We start from the raw sequence: 20,527 nt of genomic DNA on the forward strand, positions 1-20,527 counted from the left end.
CCTGGATCTGCACCATCAGGGCAGCCTTGAGGCTGCTGGGCCCTGGTGACACTCTTCTGGGCCCCGGTGACACTATTCTGGGCCCCGGTGACATTGAAGCGCGGGCTGTCGCTTGAGGCTGCTGAAACGCACAGAGCAGGCGCTGAGACGGACCCCCAGGGCACCCCCGGGCACGGTCCACCTTGGTGCTATAGCTGGTGCTGGGCACTCGTGACCAGAAGCTCCTGTCACTGTCCAGGCCTCCTGGCATGAAGCCATGGTGACAGGCTGCCCATCCCCAGGCCTCTCCCGGCCCTGCCCAGGCCTCTCCCGGCCCTGCCCAGGCCCGTGTGGGACGCCAGAGAGGGAGACAGAGACTCTGATGTGGAGAAATCCCAACTCCACGGGGCAAGTCAAATTCCCCAGCGACAACAGTCCCGGGGCTCACGACAGGGGCCTCAAAGCAGAGAAAGGCTGGATAAGTCCAGACAGAAACGACAGCTCAAGAGCAGAGCGGCCGAGGCGGGGCTGTGGCCAAGTGGAGCGGATGTGACAGTCCAAGGCGCAAAACAAACCCAGAACAAAACCTCATAGTCCCTCAATGAGCAAATGCAGCAGCTGGACTCACCAAAGGGGTGGGCTTGCAGGTAAAGAGATCGACACCATCCAAAGACCCTTACCCCTCCAAAAATAAAGAATAAAAATCCATGATGTTCTGCAGAGAGCATCCCGAGAAACGGCATTCTTATCACACAGAAGCTTCCAGAAGCGCGGGGGTCCGGGGGAGAAGAGGGAGGGGAGAGAGGGAGGGCAGAGAGGGCCTGTTCTTCGAATAAATCAATCCTCCCAGTTCCCCTAAGCTGAGAGAGGAGACATCCAGGCCCAGGAAGGAAACCCAAACAGATACACCCCAAGATCCAAAGGAAGAGGGCCAAGTCAGAGAGAGAATCGGGGAGGCGGCAAGAAAAAGGGCCCCGAGACGGTAGAGGGAGACCCCGCCTTGGGTGCAGGAATCCAGCAGGTTTCTCGGCACCGGGGGCAGAAGGCTGGAGAAAGCGCCAGCCCAACCTCCCCCACGAGGCCTTCAGCTGAAGGCGGATCCAGAAGGTTCCAAGCAATGCTCAAGCCGAGAAGGGGGGTGGGGGGGTGGGAGTCTCTCGGAAGGGCAGGGCCGGAGCTAAAACTCACGAATGGTGGGGAGTAACGGGCTGACACAGAGCTGGGGGACAACAGAACCTGGTTAGGTGCTTGCTGGGGTCACCAGGGCATTGGATAACACACTTTGGGGGGCTCCTGGGGGGGGGTCCCCTGTGGGGGCAGAGCTGGGAAGACTGCCTCCAGCCTGCCAGGCAGCCCTGCGCCGAGAAATGGTTCGATTTTATTGACCTTCCAAAAGATTATTTGTTTTCATTGATTCCCGCCCCACGCTGCTGATCCCTGCCCTTAGATGTCCTCTTTCATCCTCCTTCATCAGTGGGGCTTATGGGACTCTTCCTTTTCCAGATTCTTGGTGGAAATGCATTGATTTGAAAATGTCCCCTTAAAAGAAGAAAAAAAAGGGCATCTGCCTTGCACGCCGCCGACCCGGGTTCCTGGCATCGTACATGGTTCCCCGAACACTGCCAGGAATAATTTCTGGGTTAGAGCAGCAATGACCCCCGAGCATTGCTGGGTGTGAGGCAAAAAGCCTCCCCCCAAAAAAAGCAAACAAAAAAGGCAGAAGCATTTAATACTATGGATTTCTCTTTAAAAACTTCACTCAAAATATTTTTTGTTTGTTTGTTTTTTGCTTTTTGGGTCACACCCAGCGATGCACAGGGGTTACTCCTGGTTCTGCACTCAGGAATTACTCCTGGTGGTGCTCAGGGGACCATATGGAATACTGGGATTCGAATCCCGGGATGCTGGGATTCGAACCCGGGTCGGCCACGTGCAAGGCAAACGCCCTACCTGCTGTGCTATCACTGCAGCCCCTTCACTCAAAATATTTTAAACTACTTTCAACTATGTCTTAGGAAGCATCAGAAATTCAATGCTGAATCCTCAAGTAGTCAGAAAGTTTGGAGGCATTTTTTCCCCTATTATTGACCCACCCAGGAATTCTAAAAGAGCCAGAGGATAGACTTTGTAGACCTTAAATTCTTTAAAAATTGTTCGAAGCACCTGAGATGGCCTACAGGGGCTGCTAAACCCCTGAGGCCGTCAAACAGGGCCTGGAGGCGGGCAGAGGTTTAGGAACTTGAGGGGCTGGACCAGCTGGTGACGAGACGCAACTGCCAGTGAGTGACGCTCTGGGAGATGTTTGCAAGAGCAAAGGCTCTGGGGCCGGCGTGCTCTGGATTTATTTAGACAGCAGGGAGGGCGGGAGGTCTTAGTGCTGTTAGGAAGCAGAAGTGGGGCAAGAAAGACACCAGGGACCCGGGTTCGATCCCTGGCACCTCATATGGTCTCCCGAGCACTGGTAGGGGTTACTCCTGAGCCAGGAATAGCCCCTGAGCATGTCTGGGTGTGGCCCTCACTGTCACTGTCATCCCGTTGCTCATCAATTTGCTCGAGCGGGCACCAGTAACGTCTGCATTGTGAGACTTGTTACTGTTTTTGGCATACTGAATACGCCACAGGGAGCTTGCCAGGCTCTGCCGTGTGGGGGGATACTCTGGGTAGCTTGCCGGGCTCTCTGAGAGGGACGGAAGAATCAAACCCATGTTGGCTGCGTGCAAGGCGAATGCCCTGCCCGCTGCACTATCGCTCCAGCCCTAAAATCAAAAATGAAAAAATTTAAAAGGTTGGCCATTGGGGGTTGGGGGGAGCAGGGGAGATGGCTTAAGGGGTCAGAGTGCAAGTCTGATCCCTGGCACCACCTCCTGGGCCCGGGGGCACTGCTGGGAGTCGCCCCTGCCTGGCCAAAATCAAAGCAGAGAGCAGGAGGTGTGGGCAATCCCTGAGCTGTCCAGTGTGGCTCTGGCAGGCCTCCGGCCTAATTTATTCCAGAGCCAAAGCTGGGGGGGGGGGGTGTGTGTGTGTGTGTGTGTGTGTGTGTGTGTGTGTGTGTGTGTGTGTGTGTGTGTGTGTGTGTGTGTGTGTGTGTGTGTGTGTGTGTGTGTGTGTGTGTGTGTGTGTGTGTGTGTGTGTGTGTGTGTGTGTGTGTGTGTGTGTGTGTGTGTGTGTGTGTGTGTGTGTGTGTGTGTGTGTGTGTGTGTGTGTGTGTGTGTGTGTGTGTGTGTGTGTGTGTGTGTGTCTAGGGGGGTTTGAAGCAAAGAAGGACACCATTAGATTTTCATTTTTCAAAACCTTCTCTGGTTACTGGCTGGTGTGTGTGTGGCGGGGGTGGGGGGCGCGGGGAGCAAGTAAGATCAAACGGCCAGAGCAGAGGGCAGCTGCTTACCAGCCCTGCCCACCCCCCCTCCTGAGTCTGCCTGAGTGTCTGGAAGGTGGTGCCCCCGTGTTGTTGCCCCTGCTCAGGCTCCTCCTCCCCCACTGAGTGGACACAGGGAGGGTGAGCCCCTGGGACTAATTAAATGCTGGCCCAGCCTCTAACTCCTCCAGGAGGGCCACGCAGCAGCTGCCCACGGGGGCCAGTGCCCCTTTCCTGGGACCTGACCCAGACAGGCAGGCTGGCACCCTGCTAGGGCCACTGGCATCCTCCCTGGCCCAGCGTGGGGAAGTGCGTCTGCACCCTCCCACGCACTTTCCAGGGGTGGTCCTGTCCAGAAGGATGGGGGGGATGCAGGCCTCAGAGCAGACCCTCAGGAGGAAGCCAGGAGGGGCGGCCAGTCAATGGATATTTAATTATCACCTGGCAGAATCGGGACCTCGAGCCGGTCCCTTCACAGGCCGGTTCTCCGTGCCGCGAGTCAGGCATCCTGTTTCCAGGACAAATACTGTCTAATGCTCCCTTGTTCCCCCGAAGAGGAAATTTATAGGTAACAAAAGCTACCTGCACGTCATTTCCCAAAAATCAATATTCCGCGTTAACTGCCATGTACAAGGAAGGGAAAGGGAAGGCAATTTATAATAAAGAAAGATTTTAATATGAGCTCTCTCCCCCGCACATCCATCACGGAGACAGGCCACGAGGCAGAGCCAGCACCTGGAAGGCATCGGGCCGAGGGGCTGTGCCAGGGCGGGCCCTGGGCCCCGGCGATTCAAGTGCATGGTGTGTTGTCAGGGAGCCCCAGCAAGCAGCAGTGAACCCCGGAAAAAGTTTTACATTCCTTGGCTTATCCCGGAGCACTTGAGGGAGGGGAAAACAGCAGAAAACTTGGGTTTATGGATAAAATGGACTGAGGGCCAGGGCTCAGAGCAATAAACAGGAAAGAATCCACACCCTTTATGGGCTGGTAGGGAATGTGGGAGGTCAGACCATCTGGGGGCAGGAGGTCCCCTGGTCCCTGGGCCTCTAGCAACGGGGAGAAGCCGCTGCACACTGCAGCCTCTAGGGGGCGCTAATGCTCCCTCGAGAACTGAGTGTGAAATCCGCCTCTGGGAAAGGAAGTGGCTGTGTGTGCCCATTTGGTCTTTTATTTATTTTTAAATTTCAGCTTTTGGTTCGGGTGCCACCCCCAGCTGTGCTTAGGGGTCCCTCCTAGAGGGCTCTAAGGACCACACGCGGTGCCGGGGATTGAATCCGAATCCGCCCAGCCCTGTATCTATGTACCAGGCCTTCCCATGTACCATCTCTCTGGCCCCGTTTGGCAGTTTACGGAATTTTATTTATTTACTTTTGGGTTCCCCCCAAGCAGTGCTCGGGAGCCCAGGTGCTATTCCTGATGAGGCTCAGTCAGGCCAGGGTTCGAGTAAGGGCCTGGGAGGCGGTGCTGGTGGGCTTGGCTTGGCCAGGGACACCCCCCCTGCCCCCCGCTGGGGTCTTGTCGCCCGTGTGATCCTGCAGGGTCACACCCAGGTGGTGCTTGGGAGACCAAACCTGCATTCGGAATTGCATCTGGGTTGGGTGACCATGCCGGGCGTGCATCTAACCACTGCACTACCTCCTGGCTCCGGAAGCGTCATTTGAAGTGCGACTTAATTTTCAGGGAGGTTAAGTCACCCGCAAAGGCAGTGGTCGCCCACCCTGGTCTGCCTCCTGGAGGATATTCAGGGGAGTGCTCTGTCCACGGATCCCGAAACCTCCCGGGAGGCTCAGTGGATGGAGCTGGGGTTTGCCCCCTCGACCTGCCCGCCTCGGTCCCACCCCTGCAGCCCTGCCCACCTCTCTCTCTTCCTTCGAGTCTCACGCCACAGTCACATGCCGTCAAGGCCCTGTGCTGAGCCCCCCGGGCCAGGCAGCCTGTGCTTCGGGCCCCGACGGTGCCTTGCCCCATGCTCGCCTATGGGGGCAGCTTCTGGAACCTTCTGTCACTCTGGGTCACAGTGTCGGGTGGGGCGCAGGGGGGAGCCCTGGGGGACGGCAGACTCGAGCCTGCAAACAGATGTTCCAGTTTGAACCGGGAACATGGTTTTAGAGCATGGGAGGTTTGGCTGGATTAGGAGGTGCCTTAGAGAAGGGGTGCAGAGAGGCAGCCGTGGGGCTGCAGGAGACCCCGAGCTTTGGAGGGACCCTCCAGGGAGGGTAGAGTCACTCGGGCTCAGGGGCCAGTGCTCTCAAACTTTCAAACCTACGTGAAAACCGGGGGGCCGACTCTGGCCCGGAGGCATGGGTGGCCTTGTCTGCGTGGGGACCTGTGCCAGGCTCGGGTGCCGGGGAAACTGGTCCTGGGTGCCGGCAGGGGGGAGGGGGTGGGGAGTCACCCCACAGGCCACAGGCAGGTGGGCGGGCGAGGGGCAGCTGGCGCGGGAAGGGGGGCTGTGTGTGCCCGGGGTCGGGCGGGGCACTAGGGAGGAGGCAGCGGGCACCCAGAAAAGGCGCCATTGTGTGGCCGCAGCTGCAGGGGCTGGGGGTGGGTGGGGGACGGGACAGGAGGGAGCCGGGGCCAGAGGAGTGGGGGAGGGGCAGTGTGCCCGTGGTCCCTCGGCCTGCAGGAAGAGGGTGGACAGGCGAGCCACCCTGTAGGACAAGCTCCTGGGGAGGGAAGGGTGGGCAGGGGAGCCTGGGGAGGGAGGGGCAGAAGGCGGGGCTGGGGGGCAGGGGAGGGAGCTGGGCAAGGAGAGCCGGGGTCTGAGGTCATTTCTGATGGGACCCTCTGGCTAAGGTGAGGGCAGAGGCGGGAGAGTGGGTTCTGGAATGTTCCAAAGGGGGGGTCGAGGGGTTTCCTGAGGACTGGAGGTGGCCTGTGGTGGGAGATGGGCAGATGGCACACAGCTGGGGGAGCAGAGACTCGAGGGAGAGACCCTGGGGGTGCCAGGGGGGGCAGGGGCACAGCAGGGAGGCCAGTGGGCAAGAAGGGCTGGACATGAGGGAGAGGGCGGGAAAGAGGGAGCAAGACACAGAACACTCACACACACATTTACACACTCACATACACACACTCACATACAGTCACACACATGTTCACACATTCACACACTCACATACACATTCACACACATACACACATTCATACACTCACATGCACACACATTCACTCACATGCACACACTCACACATGCATACACTTGTACACTCACAAAAGGTCACACTCTCATGCTCCCAATACACACATTCTCCCACACACTTATATAATCACATTATACAATCACACATGCTCATATAAACTCACACATACATATACTCACACACTTTCACACACATACCCCTACACACACTTGTATACTCACACATGCTCTCACATTCATATGCTCTCACATATACACACATACCTTCACACATGTACACACACAATCATACACATACGCTCACACACATACACACATCCCCAGGCGCACACTCATACACTCTCACACCTGCTTTCACATGCTGGCAGTGAACGTCAGGGGTGCCAAGATGCCCAGAGACCCCTCTCTGCCTCCTGAGTAAGCAGCTGATGCCCCACGTGTCCTGCCACCCAGGAGGGAGGGGGTGTGGGCCAGGCCATCGGGGCCTCGGTGGGCCTCTGTGTGGCTCTGGGTGCGGGGAGAGCGTTGCTGCTCAGGGCCGGCTCTGAATCTACCTGGAACGAGGGGCTTTCCAGAGCCCTAGGGGAGCCCAATGGCTCCTTTCAGTGTCCACTGTCCATCTGCACCCGAGGGCAGCTGGTGGGCAGGCAGATCAGACGGGCTCAGGGGTGCCAGGCCCTCGTGGGACCAAGGCGGAGAAGGCTGGTCCAAGGGAGGGTCTGAGGCCATTTCTGATGGGACCCTCTGGCTGGCCCCGCCTGACTCTGCAGCCAGGACAGACAAAGACTCTTGGCTGGTCCACAGCGCCGTGGGGGCAGGGATCTGGGACACCTCTGCAGCCCGCTGTCCTCTAGCCTGGGAGCGAGCAGGGCACATACCAGTGGCACCAACCACTTCAGGAAGCAGCTGCAGGGGTGAGCCGGGGGGCGCCACTCATCCGCTCTCCCTGGTGAAGGGATCAGAGGTGGGCACGGGGCTCCAGCTGGTCCCATCAGAAAAATCCACACCCTCTGGCATCCTGGGGGGCGAGGCTGCTGGTCGGGCAGGGAGAAGCGTGGCGAGTGGAAGGGCCGGCCACAGCGTACACTCGGACCCTCTGGGGAAGGCTCCTGCCGAGACACGACAGTTACAACGCTACTGGGCCACAGTATAGCAGGGAGGGTGCCTGCCTTCCCCGCGGTCCAACCCTCGGCACCCCATATGGTCCCCCAGGCACCACCAGGGGCGAACGCTGGGCACAGAGCCAGGGGCAAGCCCTGAGCCCTGCAGGTATGCCCCCCCCCCGAAACAAACAGACAGAAAAAGGCACCATCAGACCATGAGCCTGACTGTTACACAGTGCTGCATCTTTGCAGTTCGGGGGGGAAAAAAAAATCCATGATCTGAATCTTCGAAGAGAGGCGAAGCTGTGAAACTCCCAGGAAGGTCGCTCTCCAGGCTGAGAGCTCTGGGCCTCCCTGGCATAAACGGCGGCAGCTTCTCCGCCACCCAACTTCTGCTGGGAGCCCCTGCCCCCCACTCGCACCCCACAGCTTTGGCACATCGGCAACTCAGCTTCACAGATAACCTCAAAGGGACACCAAGCTGCTGAATTGTCCCGTTCCACAGCTCCTGGACGCGTCTGAATTTCACAATACTTCCAGCCCAGCAGGAGCACAGCAAAATAGACAGGAAAGTTGTGTAGAAGTCACTAGATTCAATACATGGAGACAGAAACACAGAGGCTCGGGGCTGGAGCGATAGCACAGCAGGGAGGGCGTTTGCCTTGCATGCGGCTGACCTGGGTTCAATTCCCAGCATCCCATATGGTCCCCTGAGCACCGCAAGCGGTAATTCCTGAGTGCAGAGCCAGGAGTGACCCCTGTGCATCGCCGGGTGTGACCCAAAAAGCAAAAACAAAACAAAGCAAAAAAACACAGAGGCTCAAGTAGCACCCAGCAGCTCCCCATTATTTGATAAAACAACTCAGTGAGGGGGGGGGCGACCACTGACCAAGCTGGGGAGGTAATGAACACATCACAGGGCCACAGGGCGAGGGTCAGGTGTCAGAGCAGTAGAGAGGTCCCTGAGGAGCTGAGCCCATCCCCAAACACACAGGCACAAACAACCCTTTCACGATTCTCGATGAAAACGGAAGGAAAAGGGAATATCCTATCGTGCAATCATTTCCAGGTTTTGCACAAGCGACATCCCTGCCCTAGTGGGACACGTCACCAGTTCATCTGCTTGAGAATCAACGGACCAGTCACAACGATAACGCAGCCTGGCCAGATGGTAGAAAAAATAAGATTATTTTCAAAATCTCGCAATTGCGCTGTTTTTCAAAGATGCACAAAAAACATTAACGCAGAAGCTTAACTTGCAACCCCAGCGGAGTGAACCCTGAGACAAGGACTTAACGTCCCCAGGGTGAAACACAACTGTTTTCACAAGTTTTCTTTCACTGAAGATTGTGGGTCTCTCCAATGCAGCCAAGCCTCAATTCACCTCCATGAGCTGCCCCCCGCCCATGGACTCAGCTTTTCATGTGCCCGAGAATAGATGACCCTGGCCCCAAAGTTATGATATCACAGAATAGGAGGCCTGTCAATCAAATCAACCTAAAAAGGATTCTGAATGCAGGAGAGTTTCGCTGTTTTTCCCAAGCACCGGCGACCCCGTGTAATCACATCCCGCAGTGGTTTCTTTATAAAGTTTCACTTTAAATCGTGAAAGAGAAAATTCAAAGCGGCATTTCAATTTCAAAATTTACATCTGAGCTGCTAAGCTGTCAGAGTGAAATCAGACCGTGCTTGTCATGTATTTATTGCTCATGTCCTCCCGTGCGGTGGTCAGGAGGCCTGGGAGGACACTGGTGACGCTTAGCCCATCGGGCCAGGATCTGCAAGACCTCGAGAGGAGGTGGTGTTTGGGCCCTGCGTTTGACTGTCAGGTGCCAATGGCATTCCCTGCTCAGACGGACATTCTCGAGAACGCGGACAGTTTCCCCAAATCAAATGAACAAAGCAGCATCCTTCATGCGGCTGTTTGCATCGCAGTCTTCGCGGGGGCCTTCATGCTTAAGCTCGGTTGGATGGAACTGATTTTCTGGGCAAACAGCTTTTGGGTGGTGTAAATTCAGACCCGATGGCTGGGAATCCTGAGAAGTCTCTCTCTGTGTCTCTCTGTCTCTGTCTCTCGTAGCAGCTGTTCGATTTGGAAACACAGAACCTCGATGGGAGGTGGGTGCGTCTCCTTGGAACTCCCTAGAGGGGACTGCCACGCGCCCTCTGCAGCCCCAACACCCCCGTTTCACTGGAATCGCGCCCCCAGCACTTCCATGACGGCTGTTTTCTGCCTCGGCGTCTCCTTGGCTGTGCATCGAGGGGCCGCGAGGAGTTGTCTCCGTTTGACGGCTTTACATTTCCTTCTCCATCTAAGGATGAAGGATTCCTTTTTAAATTTATTTTGTTTTTTGGTTTTGTTTTGGGGCCACACCCAGCTGTGCTCAGAGCTTACTCCTGGCTCCGGGCTCAGGAGTTAGGACTCACTCCTGGCAGTGCTCGGGGGACCACACGGGATGCTGCGATCGAAAGCGGGTCCGCTGCGTACAAGGCATACACCCTCCCCGCTGTACTATGGCTCCGGTCCCCAAAGCCGAGACTCTCCGTGGTCTGTGGTTTGTCCCCCTGTGCGTTCTCCGAGCCCTGCACAGGTGCGGGTGACAGCACTCCCAAGTTCGGGTGTAGCCATGATGGGGGCGGGGATCAGAGCATCTCAGACTCAGTTTCTCTGAATGAACGCCGGGCAGCCGTGTCTAAGATGAAGGACAAGTGTGGAGGAGCCGGCCAGGCCCTCCTTTCCTTTTTCCCTTTTGGGTTTTATGGACCACACCTGGCAGTGCTCAGGGGGTTATTCCTGGCTCTGTGCTCCGAAGTGATCCCTGGTGGTGCTCGGGGGCCAGACGGGGTGCGGGGACGGAATCAGGCTCCCACTCCATGTCTGCAAAGAGAGTGTGCCTTTCCTCCCATCCCCTCGCTCTGGTCCCAGGCATTCCATCTTACAAGTGGTCAGATGGACCTCAGATGCATCGTTTCATCGTTTTTCGTTGTTGCTGTTTTTGGGTCAAATCTCAGGGCTTATTTCTGGCTCAGCGCTTATTCCTGGCTGTGCTCAGGGGATCACATGTGGGATGCCGGGGATTCGACCAGGGTTAGGACGTGCAGAGAATGCGCCTTACACGCTGCCGTGTCTTGCTGGTCTTGGCCACCTTGTTGATGGAGCCACGTCCCCGACAGACGGGTAGCAGGCACTGGAGGTGATTCTCCGTACGTGCAGGAGGAAAGAGACTGTGATTTAGCCCAGGCCAGGACTGTGCGGCGCTGGGAGCAGCACGGGGTGGGCCGGGCCTGAGCCAGAGGGGGGCAGAGCTCCCAGAGCGGTTTCATACTCCAGTTTCCCGTTTCTGTTTTGGTACAATTGAGCCAGCGTCCACACCGAGATCTGTTCCATCTGAAAGCTCCCACCCTCTCCCTTCTCTTCACGGAGACATCTTTGTGATGTTCTATTCTTTTTTTTTTTTTTTGCTTTTTGGGTCACGCCTAGCAATGCACAGGGGTCACTCCTGGCTCTGAACTCAGGAATTACCCCTGGCGGTACTCAGGGGACCATATGGGATGTTGGGAATCAAACCTGGGTCGGCTGCGTGCAAGGCAAACGCCCTCCCCCGCTGTGCTATCGCTCCAGCCCCTCTTTGTGATGTTCTAGATGGACGTTCTTCTTTGTCAGTGACTGTTGGTTCCAACCCTTGCACTGCCTCATTTCTGCTTTATGAATAGTCACTGAGTCGCCCTCTGCAGGATGGGGTTGTGGGAAGGGACAGGGACACAGTTCCGGTACATCCTCAAGTCTCAGTGCAAAATTTAATATACGTTTTTCGTTTTAAAGAAATGGCACTGTGTATCCCGACTGCCGTCTCCCCCAGCACTTGAGGCCAATCTTACTGGCTGTCCTCTCCTCCTGGCCGTATTTCTACTGTTTTGGGGAGACTATCTCGCCCGCATGGCAGAGCCTGGCAAGCTCCCCGTGGTGTATTTGATATGCCAAAAACAATAACAAGTCTCACCATGGAGACGTTACTGGTGCCCGCTCGAGCAAATCGATGAACAACGGGACAACAGCGCTATAAGCTCATACTATGGTTTTTTTATGTCCCACAAATGAGTACAGTCATTCTACGTCTGTGCCTCTCCTTCCGACTCATTTCACTCAGCATGCTACTCTCCATGTCCATCCATTTATAGGCAAATTTTGTGCTTCATTTTCCCTAACAGCTGTGTAGTATTCTTGTGTAGTATTCTTGCATATTGTGTAGATGTACCATAGTTTCTTTAACCAGTCCTCTGTTCTCAGGCACTCGGGTTGTTTCCAGATTCTGGCTACTGTGAATAGCACTGCATAGAGGCCGGGGGGGGGGGTGGTGGGAGGGAAACTGGGGTCACGGGTGGTAGGAAATGTACACTAGTGGAGGGATGGGTGTCGGAACACTGATGACTGAGACCTAATCGTGGCCAGCTTTGTAACTGTGTATCTCAAAGCGACTAAAAAAAATTAATTAAAAAAAAATGGCTTTGTGTCAAATCTCTAAAACTAGCAGATTTCAGCTAAAATTCCAGACTGGGAAACCCACGGAGGATGTTTTCCCACGCTGCATCTTGTGGCTAAAGCGCCTGCTCTGGTTCCATCTGCTGCACTCCCCTAGCGCCATCCGGGTCCCTGAGAGCACGCGTGTGAGTTCTGACACGCTTCCTGTGGAGAAATGACCAGGCTCTGGGTAGAGACACCGAGTCCTCCTGGTGCTCTCACAGGACACAGTTCCTTGGCGCCCGGCGACACTCTCATTGGCATGCCCCCCGCCAGCCTCCCTGAAGCTGCCCTGCTGGAGGCAGCCCCGGGAGCCCTCCCTCTGCCTGTGACACTCGGACCCAAACAAGCCCCTTGTCTCCCAGATGCGATTTTCCAGACTTGCCACATCCAGTCTCCGTATCTGGTTTCACAAGCACCTGCTTCTTCCCCAAGGTGAGGCTCATTTATTTGTTCCCATCGAAGCAAATTCAATGAATTGAGTTTGGAGGGTTGGCAGCAGGGCCAGACACAAGAGGCCGTGCTGTCACTGTGCCTTGGCCGTGGGAACTAGCCGGCCAGTGGGCCCGGGGAGCCCACCCAGGCCCAGGCCCCGACAGACCTGGACCCCGCTGGCCCAGCCTGCAGAGAATCAGGTTCAGAGCAGCGGTCCACTGTCATGTCAGCCTCTAACCTGGGTACAGTCTCCACATATGTTCCCTTCCTTTCTCCACATCCATTTCTGTCCCTTCCCCACGCCAGTATCTTCTGGAACCTTCCTCCAGGCTCAGTCTTTAAATGATCCTGGTTGGCTTAGTTCAAAGGAAGGGCAAATGCTGGTGTAACTCATTTCTTTGGGTTCGTTCTGCTTTTTTTTTTTTTTTTGGTGCCACACCCAGCAGTACTCAAGGCTTCCTTCTGGCTCTCTGCCCAGAGATGATTCCTAGCAGGGCTCTGGGGACCAACCCGGGTCAGCTACATGCACGGCAAGCATCCGACCTGCTGCACTATCACTCTGGCTCCCACGAACTCACTTTTTAAATACTCAAATTCCACCCACCAAGTTCAAGGATCAGAAGCAATACTATGGAAGATTCACCCAGCACCAACCAGACGAACTGACTCAGAAAAACCCTCAGACGATGACTTTAGTAACACCAGTGTGGATAGAACAATTATCACCAATTGATGCTTACTGATCTATTTTTTTGATAAACCCACGAAGTAAATTGGGGCAAACAGGAGACATTAGGGGAGGGAAGGTCACACTGCTAGTGCGATTGGTGTTGGAGTATTGAATACCTGAAACAACTGCATTATGAACAACTTTGTAAATCATGTTTTTAAAAAAAGTCCCTCAGATTCGGCTGAAAAATTTACTTTCCAGCACTCTCTAGGCAAATAAACCCACATTTTCCATATGCCCATAGAAACAAAATCACACTTTTTTTAATGAAAAGTCACCCTGGGGTGTTCCTGCCATCCAGGGACCACGGGGGGGGGGGGGGGTGGGGTGGGGGGGGGTGGGGGGAGGGGGGCAGCCCCGACTACTCGCCTTCTGAAAGCCCCGCCCACTCACCTGCCCTGTAGCCCCGCCCCCACCCGCTCGCCCACCCACCCGGTAGCCCCGCCCACCCTGCCCTGTGGCTCCGCCCCGCCCGGTGGCCCCGCCCACTCACCTGTCCGGTAGCCCGTGCTGTTCAGGTACACGGCGAAGGTGCGGCTCTCGTGCTGCGCCTGCCAGGAGGGCGAGGAGCAGTTTTCGTTGTTGGTGTAGGTGTTGTGGTTGTGGACGTACTTGCCGGTGAGGATGGACGAGCGCGAGGGGCAGCACATGGGCGTGGTGACGAAGGCGTTGATGAAGTGCGCCCCGCCCTGCTCCATGATGCGCCGGGTCTTGTTCATCACCTGCATGGACCCTGCGAGCAGAGTGTGCACGTGAGGGACGGCTCGGGGACGACGTCTGGAGACAGGTGGGGGCCGCAATGCACTGTGGGCAATTGCACAACGTGCTGGGGGCATGGGTCGGGGGTTGGTTTTTTTTTTGGGGGGGAGTACAGGGGGGCAGCAACCACTTCATAAACAGAGGGGAGATGATGTGTGTTTGCTTTGGAGCTTCCCCAGGGATTGTTCCCGAGCACTGGTCAGCCATCCCCCAGGCCAGCTTCTCTCCGAACATTGCTGAAATGTGATGAAATGCCACTCAGTGCACACCACCCTCAAGTGCTGGGTCAGTTCCCTCCAACCCCAACCCCCCCACGCAGGGTCCTTGCAGTCCCCGCCCCGCCTCACCCCCAGGGAACCCTCCGGGATGACTTAGCCCCAGATCCCCAGGGTGGATGAGCCTGACACGGAATTCGTCGAGGACCGCCAGGAAAGGCGGGTCCACACGTGCTCACACTCGTTCCTCAGCAAGGCTGGGAGGAGCCGGAGGCTCAGGCCCCTGGGGGTGGCACCAGGGACAAACGGGTACTCGGCTGGGGACTGGCACACAGGAGGCGACTGGGATGAGCTCCTGCACCCGGGACGGCGCCCCGCCACGCTGTCATCCTCCGTGGCTGTCCTTTACCCCCTGGCCTCGGGGCTACAGTTGGTTGAACGAGGCTCACCCCTCCCATCTGCCGTCTTCCCCTGAATATGGCAAACGCCCTGACGTGGGAAAAGTGTTGCTGCCAGGTGTGAGATGGTTCAACCCCAGAGGCAGGAGTCCCGAGGGGCACGGGGCCAGCAGTCTGGGCCTCCGGAGACTGCAGACTCACTTGGCCAGCCAATGCCCCCTCCACTCCCCCTCTCCAAAACCCATGCCAGGGACTGTAGTGCCAGTCACCCCCCCCCCCGCGAGCCCCAGGCTTGCCCCCTGCCCACCTTGGGGTCCCTATGGTGTTCGACATGCCCTATAGCCTTATTCCACTTGCTCTCCCTGGTCACCGAGGCCTCAGGAGGTGAGACGGGGCCACCTTAGCCCTGGACAGGGGGCAGAGACGTGGGCCAGCAACAATCACAGAATCAGGAACCGTTGGCAATAGCATAGGCCGGCCTGGGTGCTGTTTACTTACTCCTCCCCCCAGTGCATTTATGAGCGGGGGTCTGCGTGCGGGGCCTCAAGCATCTTGTCTGTCTGAGCTGCCCACCTGGGGGTGAGGACTTGAACCCAGACGTCCAGGTGCAGATGCAGGAGCTGGGGGTTTGTGATCACGAGCCGGAGCTAGGAGGGAGCGGGAGCGGGGGTGCGGGCAGATGGACAAGGTGGGGTGCTAGTGCCCGGCCGTCCCCACACATGCAGTTGCCCTCGTGTCGTCACAGGGAGCTCAGGGGTGACACGCTGTGACTTTAGTCCAATGGGAGGGCCCAGGGGCACATCATCCCTGCAGGAGCAGCACAGGAGGAGGGAAGTGCTTCCTGTTCACTGCCCCCTACCCCCATTCTCTCCCAGACAGGGGCTCAGGCTGGGGCTACCCGTCCTGAACCCCCTCCGCCCCTGCCTCCTTTCTCGGGGAGACTGGGACAGTAAGGTTGCCCCGAGCCCTGAGCTGAGCTCCCAGCCCCGGGAAAGCCCTCCGAGTGGAGGCAGCACCCGCAAGCCTGCCCCCTCCGCCCCGGGAGCCAGGAGGGCAGGCGACAGGGAGCGAGAACTCGGCCTCTCTCCGGACAAGACTGCAGCTGGATGCCCACCACATGCCCTCTGGCAGGCCGGGAACGTGCCCGGCTGGCATCTGCTCTCAGCAGCGCCACGGGCTCAAACCCGGGTCTGGGACCCATCGTTCCTTCCGTCCTCCTGGGTGCAGCTCCCTGCAGGTGCATCCGCCCCCGGGCTGGCCTCGGTGGTGGCCGGGCTGAGGCTGTCCGAGCGGGCAGCTGCGTGAAAGCTCCACCGCCCCCAGCCTCTGCCCCGGCACAGGAACCTGCTCCAGGCAAGCGGCCCCCGTGTGTGGCTGCATCCGCCCATGTCTGCAGCCCGGAAGCACATGATCTAACCACCTGCCCAGCCCGGCCGCAGGGCACACACACAGCTCCGACGGGCAGGAGGGCTCCGGGAGGCAGGCCTTGAGGAGATGAACAGGGGCCACTCTTAGGCGTTTGCCATCAGGCTGGGCCGGGCCAACCCAAATGGGTCTCGTCCAGCATCAACCTGAGGACATACAGACCGAACCGGGCCCGTCTCTTTCTGTGATTCAAACTTTCCACCACCTGGGCCAGCGGTGAGGTCACCCTGACACCTCGTGGGGTGCTGACGGGCCAGGAGGCGCCAGCTGCACACTGATGGATGCTGATTCTGGGGCCGCCACCTGATGCTGTGTCCCGTGCCTCCCGGTGCCACACCTGCTTGCTTCTGACAGTTTGCTCCTAAGGTGACTTAAAACCTTCAGTGCTACCAGGGATGGAGCGTGGCGGGGGGTGGGGGGGCACAGCGCATGTCCGACAGGTAGGATGCCGTGGGCCTCACTGCCCCCAGAACACACACACACACACACACACACACACACACACACACACACACACAAAGACTGAACTTACTCTCAGCCCCCAGAGGGAGGCGGGGCTCATGCGGTGAGGCACTTGAGGACGGACCCCGAAGTAAGAGGGTGCTCTCAGCAGACCTGACCCTCGCACCGGGTGAGCTGTGCGCCACCAGCTGCTGGGAGCCTGGGGGCGGAGTGCCACCACCGAGGGGCACAGCAGGCACCCGAGAAAGTCAGGGTCCCAAACACGCCCCCGTTCCTGCCACCCTCAGGCGCAGGGGCTCATGCTTCCTGCGCCAGAGGCCTAGGGGGTCGGGCACAAGGGCACACGGGGTCCCTCCAAGGCAAGCTCCTAGGGCCCACAGGGACAGGCAGGAAGCCCCCGCTTGACCATGGAGATGACGCCTTCTGGGCCACGCTTTCCAGAACAATCTAGGTGGCTAGGTAGCTTGTGGCTGGTGCAAGGGTAGAGTGGGGTTAAGCACTTGCCCTGTACATGGCTGACCTGGATCTGATCCCCCGCATCCCATCTAGTGCCCTGAGTCTACTGATGATCGCTGAGTGCAGAGTCAGGAATAAGCCCTGAGCACCACCGGGTGTACCCCGCCAACCAACCAACCAAACAAACAAAATCTAGGCAACTCCAAGGGCTGGATGCTGTCCTCTGCTCTGGCACCTTGACTACTCCATTTCTTGGGAACAGGTGAGCTGATGCCAGCCCCAGGGCCTTTGCACATGCCGCTCTGGAGGTCTAGACTCAGTCTCCCCATGCATGAGGGGCCAGGCGTGGCCCAGGATGTGCTGGCCGAGAGCGTGTCACCCTCTGCTTTTCTTGACATCTGGGCAAGATGAGCAAAAGTCACGGGTCAGCAAAGCTATACCTGATGGTCTGTGTGTGTGAGTGGAGGAAGAGGAGAGGCAGGGAAGAGGCAATTAAGAGGTGACCTTTGCTCTGAATTCTTGGGATATTTGAGTAAGAGGGTCCCCTCCCATCCTCTGGGGCTGGGGGATGTGGAAGCTCTCTGACTAGGTTCCTCCCCACCCCCTCTGCCTTTGATCTGAAGAAGAGATAACAAAGCCCGGAATGTTCTCGCAAAGCCCTGTGGGCAAAGGCCAGGGTACGTGAATACTGAGCAGCAGGCTGGACCTGGCTTTCAGGGCGGACAGAATCCAATTATGGCCCCTTTGAAAAGCAGGAGAATTTCATGGGCCCTTGGCGGGTTCATTCTTAAGGCACCCCCTCCTCCATGGGGAAAAAATATAGGTTTTTATGGCTGTGGGTGAAAAGATGAATACAGTACTACCATATATTAAATTTCCTTTAGGTCTAGAGTTTTCTGATTGGAAAAGGGTGGGAGGCCTTTTCCCAGACCCAGGCAGGGCCGTGCGGCACCCCCGGCCCCTGCCCCGCCTGACGGAGGGGCGTCTGTGGACGTGTCGTGAGACCCTCTGGCTGCCCCTGCAGAAACCCGGCCACACCGTGCATGTTGCCACCGGCAGGAGCAGGGGTGAGGGAGACAGGTGTGTGTCAGGGGGTACCTAGGGTCCCCAATCCCCCGTCACCCCATGGCCTCAGCTGTAACCTCAGTAACCCAGGACCCCTGGGTCTCGCTACTCAGGGTGGAGATGTAAGAAGTGAGGATCCCCGTCTCGGACCCCGTCACCGCTGCAGTACACGGTGAGTGTGGAGGGAACAAGGGATGTAAGAGCAGCACCATGGGGCTTTGGGACCCCGGAGTGACGAGCAAAACACAGACACACACACACACACACACAGAGCTGGAAACGGGCTGAGGGTCAAGAGGGTAAATCCTCCAAGTTCCTCTGTGGGCGCAGGGCGGGGCGAGTCTGACCCACGGGGCCCAGCCTCCTGCCTGGAGTGTGGCCACAAGTGCCCACACGGCCTTCGCAGGAACAGGGGGTGCATGGCAGCCAGACCTCACACAGTCACGCACACTTACACGCACTCACGCGCTCACACCCACACATGCACACGGTCTTGATGGAGGCAGGTAGGTCAGGAAGGCAGGAAGGCCCCCCCCACACCCCGCCCCCATCGGGGCAATGAAATTCCCGGAAGTAATAAAGCGACCAGTCCTAAGTCTGACCCACCTTGTGGACCCAGAAAGCAAGACCTGAAGAGACCCTCCCCAGCAACAGACCCTGAGGAGTCCGGGCCCTGCTCTGCAGAAACGCCTGAAGGAAATTACTGGAGACCCCTCAGTGCCTTCCTTTAATCCGATTAGCCCTCAGCTAGCCCAGGCCGGAGAAGGCTGAGCCCATTCCCTGAGAGAAGAGCCAGCGGGACCAAAGGTCAAGAAAAGGAGTTTCAAAGACCGAACCCAACTCTACCCACTTGGCAACAACCCTAGCAACGGACTCTTACCTAGCTAGAAAGCCCCACGCCGGGGCAGCTTGGAGAAACCCTGTAAAAACCGCCTTGAATGAAGGGAAGCACATAGACTGCCTGAGCCCAGGTGCTGCTTATGCCCACGTCTCCCCTCCCGAGACGTGTGCTTTCCTCTCTGATGCTGCGGGGTGTGTAGGGGGCTGGTTCTCGGCCTTTGGGGAAGCCCGCGCTCTCTCTTGAGCTAATGTTACTCTCTCTCTCCCCACTCTCTCTTCCTCCTCCCCTTCGAAAGCCTCCAAATAGAATCTGTTTTCCTTCACTGCTCGTCTACGCCTGAAATTCTTTTCTGTGAGGCGAGATAAAAGCTGAGTAACTCTGGGTCCCGGGTGGCAGAGGCAGATGGGGAGAAAGTGACCGTCTCTCTCCTCCCCGCTTCACAGGGGCACCCGGGGGGGCCCACCGACACCATCCTCACACATTCACACTCTCTCACTCACACACTTGTACTCACATTTTTACATTCACACGCTCACAGACACACAGACACACGCACACACGCACACACACAGACACACACACACTTACAAGCTTCTGTTCCCAGCCGCAGACCCTCCTCGTGGGTGGGCTGTGTGGGTGAAAGGATGAAGTCACCAGCCCCGAGAGTGATGGGTGGGCTGCCTTACTCCATCGCCTCTGCTCGGGGCCTCAGTTTCCCTCTCTGTGCTAAGAGCCGACACGGTCCCTCCAGACTCTGGAGTCAGAGCAGCTTCCTCCCGGCCGGACGAGCAGCGGGCGAGCTGGGCAGGAGCTTGACCAAATCCTGACGGCCACTTCCCGAGAGCCAGAGGCAGGAGACCCCACCCCGGGCCTCGGCCCTGCAGCCGGGATGAATGCTCACAGCGGAGACCCCCGAGGAGCTGGGGGACCTGCACCCGGGAAGCACTCACGCCCCGACACTGCGGTTTCTGGGCCCCGCCGCGCCCAGGACCACTCACAGACTAAGGGCCCCTGGACCGACGCCTGCTGTGTGCGGCGGAGAGAGATTTTCCATCAGCCCGGCTCCTCGCTCTGCTGAGAGAGACCCGCGTGGCGTGGGAGGGCCCGGCACGAGCCTCGGCCCTGCCCTGGTCCGCCCAGGCCCTCTCCCTCCTTTGTCACCCGCCTGGTCCTGTTAGTTTTTTTTTTTTTTTTTTTGCTTTTTGGGTCACACCCAGCGATGCTCAGGGGTTACTCCTGGCTCTGCACTCAGGAATTACCCCTGGCGGTGCTCAGGGGACCATATGGGATGCTGGGATTAGAACCCGGGTCGGCCGCGTGCAAGGCAAACGCCCTACCCGCTGTGCTATCGCGCCAGCCCCCTGCCTGGTCCTGGAACTTCTGAGTTTGCCGCTCTTAGCTGATTCTGTTCCAGCCCACAGGATGAGCTAAGTCCACCTGAAGACTAAGCCTGGCCCTGGTCCCTGCTTCCCCCCACCCCTCCCTGCCCCCGGTATTGAGCACTGACCGTGGCTCTCCCTGCAGACGCCACAGCTGGGAACTGGAAACAGGCTGGTTGCTGCAAGATCAAAGGCAGGGGCAGCATTTCCTGAGGACCCTGGCTGCCGGGGTGGGAACATGACCTCTCCCCCCCTCCCCACCTGCTAGG

The 20,527-nt window shown here is 57.8% G+C and overlaps 1 protein-coding gene across 1 annotated transcript in view; it reads right to left on the reverse strand.

Annotated features, from left to right (window-relative positions):
- SULF2 (sulfatase 2) overlaps positions 1-20,527 on the reverse strand; it is a 79,776-nt gene that overhangs the window by 26,723 nt on the left and 32,526 nt on the right. The window contains exon 3 of the mRNA XM_055137517.1: positions 13,752-13,991. Within this exon, the coding sequence (XP_054993492.1) occupies positions 13,752-13,991 (240 nt within the window). The remainder of the gene's footprint in view (positions 1-13,751; positions 13,992-20,527) is intronic.

This window comes from Sorex araneus, chromosome 5 (genome assembly GCF_027595985.1).
Source record: "Sorex araneus isolate mSorAra2 chromosome 5, mSorAra2.pri, whole genome shotgun sequence".
Classification (NCBI taxonomy): Eukaryota; Metazoa; Chordata; class Mammalia; order Eulipotyphla; family Soricidae; genus Sorex; species Sorex araneus.